This window comes from Terrapene carolina, unplaced genomic scaffold (genome assembly GCF_002925995.2).
Source record: "Terrapene carolina triunguis isolate 2854851 unplaced genomic scaffold, T_m_triunguis-2.0 Scaffold85, whole genome shotgun sequence".
Taxonomy (NCBI): Eukaryota; Metazoa; Chordata; order Testudines; family Emydidae; genus Terrapene; species Terrapene triunguis.
This window is the reverse complement of record NW_020664436.1, coordinates 33,382,190-33,390,844: the sequence shown is the minus strand read 5'-3', so window position 1 is coordinate 33,390,844 and position 8,655 is coordinate 33,382,190. Positions and strand designations below refer to the sequence as shown.

General features: G+C 40.7%; 1 protein-coding gene across 1 annotated transcript in view; it reads left to right on the top strand.

Moving 5' to 3' along the window:
• SLC22A3 (solute carrier family 22 member 3) overlaps positions 1-8,655 on the top strand; it is a 45,797-nt gene that overhangs the window by 12,592 nt on the left and 24,550 nt on the right. The window contains exons 2-3 of the mRNA XM_024195816.2: positions 4,124-4,227; positions 6,420-6,574. Of these exons, the coding sequence (XP_024051584.2) occupies positions 4,124-4,227; positions 6,420-6,574 (259 nt within the window). The remainder of the gene's footprint in view (positions 1-4,123; positions 4,228-6,419; positions 6,575-8,655) is intronic.

The window sequence follows — 8,655 nt, the reverse complement described above, 5'->3', positions numbered from 1 at the left end:
CTGTTAATGAAAAGGATGAAGAAGAGCTCTGTGGAAGCTTGAAAGCTTGTCTCTCTCACCAATAGAAATCGGTCCCAGTGGTGCTGGAACAATTTGTATAGTGGGGCTGCTGAGAGCCATTGGACCCAACTGCAAACCCAGTATGTGATGGAAACCACTTAGTGCCAGGGGTGCGGCAACCCCTGTTCCCCTAGTTCCAGCACCTATGGTTGGTTCAATATAAGATATTACCTCATCCACCTTGTTTTTCTTATATCCTGGTACTAACGCGGCTGTAATAACACTGTTTATATAAAGAGCATTTAAGTGGAACTGCACAGACAAAAAATAACAACAAAAAACAGAGCCAAGAATTCTTAGCTACGGCAAGAATATTTAAATATATGGACCCAAGCAAAACTTAGGATTGACTTATAAGGTATCAGTTAATTTACTTAAGCATTTTACACTATAAATCCTTTTGAAAGTACTCACAGTGCCTTACTGTTATCCGTTGTCTCTTGTTTCATGGAAAACACAAGTGATTTAAAGTATTTGTCTGATATTTTAAGGCAACAGTTTATTTCAACTGTCAGCTGCAAATATATATTGAGGTACAAGGGTATTGTAAAGGAAGCATATTTTCCCTTGCCTCTTTGGTGCACTCTCTCCCCCCGGCCCTTCATGTCAGGTTGTTCACTTTCTCTCTGTTTATCTTAAATGTGGATTAACTTATTTCAAAAATAAATATATACTTTTAAAAGGATCGAGCATATTAACTTTCCAAGGCAAGGAGCCCATCTAGCTCTACAGACCAATCCTTCAAGCTGTTCCATGAAGGAGGTCAACGGAGCTCCATGCAGGCGTGCAGGGGTCGACTAGCACAGAACAGCTTGCAGTACTGGGGCCTATGTTTGTAAAGCATCTAGCACAGGAGGGCTTTGGTCCTGACTGGGGCCTCTCTGAGTATTATCAGAATATTAATAATAATGGGTCGGATTTTTCCAAAAAACTCAAGGGACTGTTGACTTTCACTGCAACTTATGACCCTAAGTTACTTATGATGTGCTTTTGGAAAACCCACACAATGTCTTTAATACCAAAAGGCACCACAAGACAATGGCCTCCATACTGCTAAAGCATGGGACTGAAAGGGTGTCTTTGGAGCTTAGGTGTGTGGAGGCTCTGCAATGAGAAAAAAATTGCCCTAGCAGAATAGGCTTGAAAAGTATGGCTCATATTTTCAATGAGGTCTCTACATCTACATTTGTAATTCTGTCCATGCCAATGATTCATGAGTCAAAACAGGATACTTAGACATCTGTGGGCTCAAATTTATAGGCTATGGACCTGGTTCTCATCTCAACTATGTAGGTTTTGTGCCAGTGTAATTCCATTGACTTCAGTGGCCACTGTTCCTTATTTACAACCAAGTGAATGAGATTGGAATCCAACCCTGGGTTTCAAAAGTGGCACTACAAACGCATATATGTGAAAGGTGAATTTGCTTTGATTTGAAGTGTTTAGGTAGCCTTGTTTCTCCTGGGAGAGTTGAGACACGGGCAAAAAGCCTGATGCCACTTTCAGTGTTAGAAAAATGAGGTCCTGAACGCTGAATTCAGACGGTGGAATTAAAGGAAGTGATTTAAATTCATTAGTTTTAAAATGTATTTATTTGTAACTTAAGTCTGCCTGTAAATTCTGTTAAGGATTTGAAATCAAAAACATTTTCCTTTTATGATGTGTTTATTTTTAAAGTATTTCATTTTAAATCCTTTTCATTCTGTGTTCACAATAATCCATTATTAGCTCTGATGAGACAGTAACTTTTTTACTTTTTCTGCCTATTTTACTTCTTTGATTGCAGGGCTTGTGGACAGAAGTCTTCTGTCAGGGCTCTCTGCTTTAAGAGCAAGCAAGGTTGTCAAATCCTAAATAGGCCTTCGTTGCGTTGGTCTCCTGGTGAGGGGCTCTTTACTGCGGTCCAACACTGAGCTCCTTTGTTCATTTGCTAGCTTGGTCTCTCTCTTTAAGATCTTGACCTTACATGGTGCTGAGCAACCTTAATTCTCATTAAATAACTTTAAGTTTCGGGGACTATTGGTCCAGATTCTTCCGGCAGTTGTTTCCAATATATCTCCAGAAGAGTGTACCACAGAGGGTGACTGCGCCCTGACTCCATCTCACCCCTCTGGCTGGTTATGCTCCAAGATATCAGGTAGAGATCCATTTCCCAGTGACTGGTAGAGTGACTTCCATAGGCTCTGGTGGAGAGAGGAAAGAGGCTTACTGGTGCCATCCTTGCTTTTCGTCCACCTAGTCCTCTTTGCCAATTTTTTCACTCCATTATTCCATTCCATGTTTTACTCTACAGAAGATCAGCTGGCTCCATATTTTCTACTCGATTAGCTAGTTTTAAAGACCAAATAGGCTGCGTTTGCCTGTTTGGGTGGTTTCAAACGTTCCTCCTGAAATCTCTCACCAGTGACAATGTCACAGGCATGTACAAGTACTTTTAAAATCACTTTTAGAAATGGCCATGTTCTTGAAAAAACTTTATGTGGTGGGACATTATGGAAATATTTCATGAAGTTCTGTCCTTTCTGTCCTGCTGTTGTACTTGTTTAAGAAACAAGGAGGTAGGAGTACTCGTCAAAGAGTAAATGTGCGACCACAGGTTCACACTTTGGAGTTTGTGAAAATTTCATAGCAGTTATTGTTTCTGAGACATGAGAACAAGTTTTGTTCCTGGAAGAACCTAATGATTCTATACATTCTGGCCAAGATTTATAACAAGTTTTATAACAAGTTCACTTTTGAACACCACTCGGCATTCAAAAAGGATGAGCTGAGCTCCCAAAAGTCAAGAGCTTGGCTTCAAAATTATCAGCTTTTTAAAAATAATAAATGTTGGTGTCTTTATTGTTGTTCTGGATTTTGAACCTTAGGGTTGACGTAGTCAAACTTTTCTCCACCACCGTAAGGGCTAGAAACTCACTTTTAAAAAAGAAAGTTGAGATTCTCAATTAATCACAGGATTCCAGGAACTGTGGCTTTAAGAAAATACAAATATTGTGAGACTCGCAATAAATCACAAGACTTGGCAAAACTGAGTTAGGGTCCTAGGTCCATTTATAAAGAATTGAAGGGTCTGAGAAAGCTACAGCAAGAAAAACATTTTCAACCTGTCAGAAATTGGTTTGACATTTGTTTTCTGCACCCTCACAGGTCAAGTAGCTCTACTTTTGCCTAGGAGGCACTAAGAAAAAAATTAACACATCTGGAGATGTTAGTGTTTTCCCTGGCTATAGCTCTGCATTTACTCTGAGCTAAACACAGATGCAGCATTGCCTTGCCAGCAGATGTGAAACTATTATACTCAATCTGTATAACAACAAACCAATTCAATTGTCTCCCCTTTTGAGGACATTTGGTGTACAAAACCTGAAACACAGCAGCCTTTTGGTAAGGAGGACCCATTTTCTGTTTTACTGTAGCTGCAGTGATCTGGATTCACTAGTGCGGGCATTTCTCTGTGCCATCTGGGCCTGCCATTGAACAAGTTCACAATAAATGGGAAGGATGACAAGATGGATGACTCTTAATCTGAGACCAATCAGTAAGAAACTGCATTTGCTCAGAGATCCTCTGGGAGGAGAGAATCCATGGAGGACACTCGATTGACATACCTCCACACACTGACTATCCCACAAGTTAAGCAAAGGTGTCAACAGTGTCAAGAGCTGCTAATAAATCTAATAAGGTGATCATGGATATCTTACCCTGGTCTACCACTGTGAGGAGCTAATCAACCAGCAATAGCAACACAGTCTCTGTGCTAGATCTGGAACCAGACTGCTAAGGATACAGGAAGTCTATGGAATCCAAGGGTTATTGGAGCAGCCTGCATTATCATCTTCTTAATAAATTTCTATTAAAAAGGGATGTTTGAGATGGGATGGTAATGGCTGAGGTGGTAAAAAACAAAAGCTTGAAAGTGGTTTCTCAAACACTTAGTGATCAGGTTTTTGCTCAGGCATTTTTTTTGTCCTGGAGCAATACAATTGCTAAAATGTTTTGCTTTGAGGGAAAATATTCCATCTCGGTGGGGGAATCTTAATATATCTCTTGCTTGTTCCCACAGTATAACCTTGTGTGTGCCAATGCCTGGATGCTAGATCTAACACAAGCTGTTCTCAATCTGGGATTTCTGACAGGAGCATTCACTCTAGGCTATGCTGCAGACAGGTACAGTATGTGTGTTAATGCAAGTCTACCCTTACAGAGGCAGAAACATCTTGCACTATAATCACCATATGCAAACATTCGAAGTTTGGAGGTTCAGTTCAATTCCAATAAGCAGGACCCAGCTCACATAAACTTAACTTCCTGAGTCTGTAAAATTGGTCTGGAAACTTCATGAGATTTCTAGTACTTCCTGGTCCTGTTAGGACTTAAAATAGCATGAAGAGAGCCCTTCTTGTGGTATTTCATAATTTCTGTTCACATCTGGACTCAGGAAGTACAGAGGAACACAGAAATGAAAAGCAAGCATTCACAGAGAGTTTCGGGGTTGGCAATTTCTGAGTGGGGCATAAGGCCATTGATGAAGAAAGCAGCTCCTTTGAAAGAGGAAGAAGAAACTCAGTGTTACAACCCTCTCAGTTCACACATATCCATATGTTGACCACCAAGATCATGGTTACAGTTGGTCTTCAACATTTTTAGAGCTGACTGAATACTGCAAAAATGTGTGGGTGAAATCCAGTCCTGTAAACAGGGCCAACACCAGAGCTAAGCACTACTTAAGTCCAACTCCCTTCAAAATAGGAGGAGGAAGCCTTATTTTAAGGAATTAAGTCAGAATTAAATGGTGTGTAGTCCTCATACCAGCCCAAGATACAGGGGTGAATTTCACTGTAGATGAATATTTCTTTGATTTGAAAAATATATTAACCTTTGCTGTTTTGTGCTCCTTTTCGATTTGCTATCCAAGAATATCCTAGTAGGTGATTTTATTAGGCAGAGCACACAGAGAATATTCTCAGTTAAAGCATTTACTGCATAAACTCCTAAACAAAAGCATAAACTCCTAAACAAAAGCATTTACAATAAAAACCTCATTGTACTGAGAATTATGGTCATCCAGTAGGGGACAAACCTACCATGTGACCTATGTGTCCAATCACAAGCAAACAGTACAACTTTTGCATATTGAAGTCACACAACAAAGTTCTCAAATATGGTAGAGAGCAAGGATTACTTGCAAACATTCTTAAGTGAATAATTTTTTTAAAAGAATCAACTGAAGAAAAAAAATTGTAATCTTTACACAGACAATTCGCAAACAGAAAGAGGAGGAGAGAGTGAGCGAGTCGATAAATCATTGTTTGAAAGTATTTGCTTAGCTGTATTCAAAATAAAGGGATTTAAAGCAAGGTTAACATTGGATGAAGACAACATTTCAGGGCAGCAACTATAAACTAGTTACCTCATGATCAAATCAGAGAGAATCATGATGCTTGTAAAGTGCTTTGACAGTCTTGGATGAAATGATAATAGAAATAATTTATATTATTATAGAATTACACCTTACCCACAACATTTGGCTCTGTAATTGTCTCTTTTACCACAAAGTTCAAAGGGTTTTACCTAGAGCTGATAGAAAAATGCCAATTATTTTTCTTAGGATTTTTTTAAAGTCATTTTGGTCAAAATTTCTTATTAGTTTTGTTTGTGTCCTCTCCCCAACCACAACAACAACTTTGAGCAAAAAGAACGTTTTTATTTTGATCAAAAATATTTTTTATTAAAAAAATGATTTTTTAAAAAACTAACTCTAGTTTGGGCCTGTAGTTAGGTTTTGCTTGTCCATTAATATTGTTGGGATAAAATGTTTAAAATTCAATACTAATGAATACAAAATTAAAATACTGGAAGATAGACATTATAAGCTCTAAACAGAATATTTATGCTGCTGTTTCATTTGGCATTCTAGTAAAGGGTAAGACATTTCCTACACAGGGTGTGACTGTACTTAAAATAGGCAGTTTAAGGGAATAATCATGCACACGTTGAAGTCAATAGCAAAAGTCCCATTTATTTCAATAGGAGCATTCTAATTTCTATAATTTAAGTGCACCATGCAAAATTAGAAATTTTTTTCCAAAAACTGGGCCTAAACGTTTTCAGTCTCTGCTTTAAAAGTAGAGACAGAGAGGCTGAGATTAGTATCCAGGAGGAGAGAGTTCCACTTCCTAGGAGCCAGTACAACAAAGACTCAGCCACCATTGTAAGGCCTAGTGATGGGAAACCTTACAAGATTGATAGCATCAAGACAAGACTTAGTTTATGGCTGGAGTTGAAACCTTCTCCTAAGTCAAGAAGGAAAATGTTAGTAATCTTTCAACATTTCCCCCCCCCCCTTTTTTTTTTGGCAGATATGGCAGAATCCGTATTTACCTCTACTCCTGCCTTGGGGTAGGGTTATGTGGCCTCGTTGTGGCATTTGCACCAAATTTTTCCACATTTTTGGTCTTTCGCTTCCTACAAGGTGTATTTGGAAAGGGAACCTGGATGACAGCATATGTTATTGGTAAGAAATGTACTTTTCCCCTTTTTTGGGTGGGGAGATTGAGGGAATGGATGTTGGTGGACAGGCTACCTGAATGTGAAGGCAGGTGAGAACTGCAGAGTTGTTCACCAATGATCTGAGGTGAAAGGAGCCAATGGAGATAGATCATCACTGGAACATAACATAACCCTGATACAAATAGCCCTCCCAGAGCCCCTCTAATAATCCTGATATCTGGCTGCTCAAAATCAGTTGCCAAGCAATCCACCTCAGTGCTCTATCCCGGAGAAACTTTTCCCCCTTAGCTTCACAAATGTTATGCAGAGCACAGCAGGCTGCTACGACCATGGGAATATTTTCCTCAGTGAGGTCTAACCTGCCAAAAAGGCGGAACCAGTGACTCTTTAATCTACCAAATGCACATTCAATGGACATTCTGCACCTGCTGAGCCTGTTGTTGAAGCATTCCTTGCTGCTGTCAAGGTTTCCGGTGTAAGGCTTCATAAGCCACGGGAGTAAGGGGCAGGCAGGGTCTCCCGGGATCACTATTGGCATTTCCACATCCCCTCTTGGAATATTTTGGTGTGAAAAGAAAGTCCCTCTGTATGGGCCAGTGTTCCTGAAGATGTGTGCACCTTCCCTGATAACTCCACAATTATGTCAGTGAAACAACCCCAGTGATCCAACAGCACCTGCAATACCACAGAGAAGTATCCCTTTCTGCTGATGTAATCTGTTGCAAGATGGTCTGGGGCCAAAAGTGGGATATGCGTGCCATCTATTGCCCCACCGCAGTTAGGGAATCCCATTGCTGCAAAGCCATCCATTATTTCCTATACATTGAGTCACAGTCCTTCGGCACAGGAGGCAATTAATGGCCTTGTACACTTGCATAATCACAACCCCTACGGTGGACTTCCTAACTCCAAACTGATTTGTGACTGACCAATAGCAGTCGGAGTTGCTAGCTTCCACACAGCGATTGCTACTTGCTTTTTCACCATGTGAGCAGCTCTCATTTTGGTGTTCTTGCACTACTGGGCAGGGGCATGTTCCACACACAGTTCCAGGAAGGTGGCTTTGCACATCCGAAAGTTCTGCAGCCACTGCTCATTATCCCAGAGCTGCATAACGATGCGATCCCACCACTCAGTGCTTGTTTCCCAAACCCAATAGCGATGCTTCACGGTGTGCAGCTCCTTTGTGAATTCTAACGTCAATCTTGAATTGTTTCTTTCCATGGCACACAGCAGGACAGGCACCGCGGATTCATTTTCAGATTTGCAGGTCATGAAATACTGCAGGATCAGCTGTGTTGTGTTCATAACAAGACTGGAGAGCAGTGCAGGATTCATGCTATCAGGAAGAGATGGCAGGCACACAGTTTACAGGGGCAGTTGAAAAGTAATTGGAAACTCATGGAATGATGGGATGGAGAAAACTGCATCATGGGATGGTGAGCCTGCCCCCATGATGCACTGTGATCCATTCCCAGAACTCTGAGCGGCAGAAGGTGGTGAAAAGAACAGGAGTACTTGTGGCACCTTAGAGACTAACAAATTTATTTGAGCATAAGCTTTCATGGGCTAAAACCCACTTCATCGGATGCATAGAATGGAACACACAGAAAGAAGATATTTATACATACAGAGAACATGAAAAGGTGGGAGTAGCCATACCAACTGTAAGAGGCCAATCAATTGAGATGAGCTATCATCAGCAGGAGAGAGGAAAAAAAACCTTTGAAGTTGCACAGTGGGATAGCGACCCATGGTGCACTTCTTTCTCTGTTGATGCTGGAGCACCAACTGTGGATGCACTCCGCAACACAAGGAGCTTTGTGTGAACATGCACAAGTGATGTAATTACAGTGGTTTATGAGCGTCAACATAACTTGAGTTGATTTAACTCTGTAGTGTAGATATAGCCTTAAAATGCAAAGTCCCTTTTTCAAAAGTGACGTAGGTACTTAACAGCCTAAGGGCTTGTCTACACTGCAGCTGCACCTCTGTAGTGCTTCAGTGTAGACACTACCTACGCAGATGGGAGGCAGGTTCTCCCATCTGCGTAAGTAATCCACCTCCCTGAGAGGTGGTAGCTAG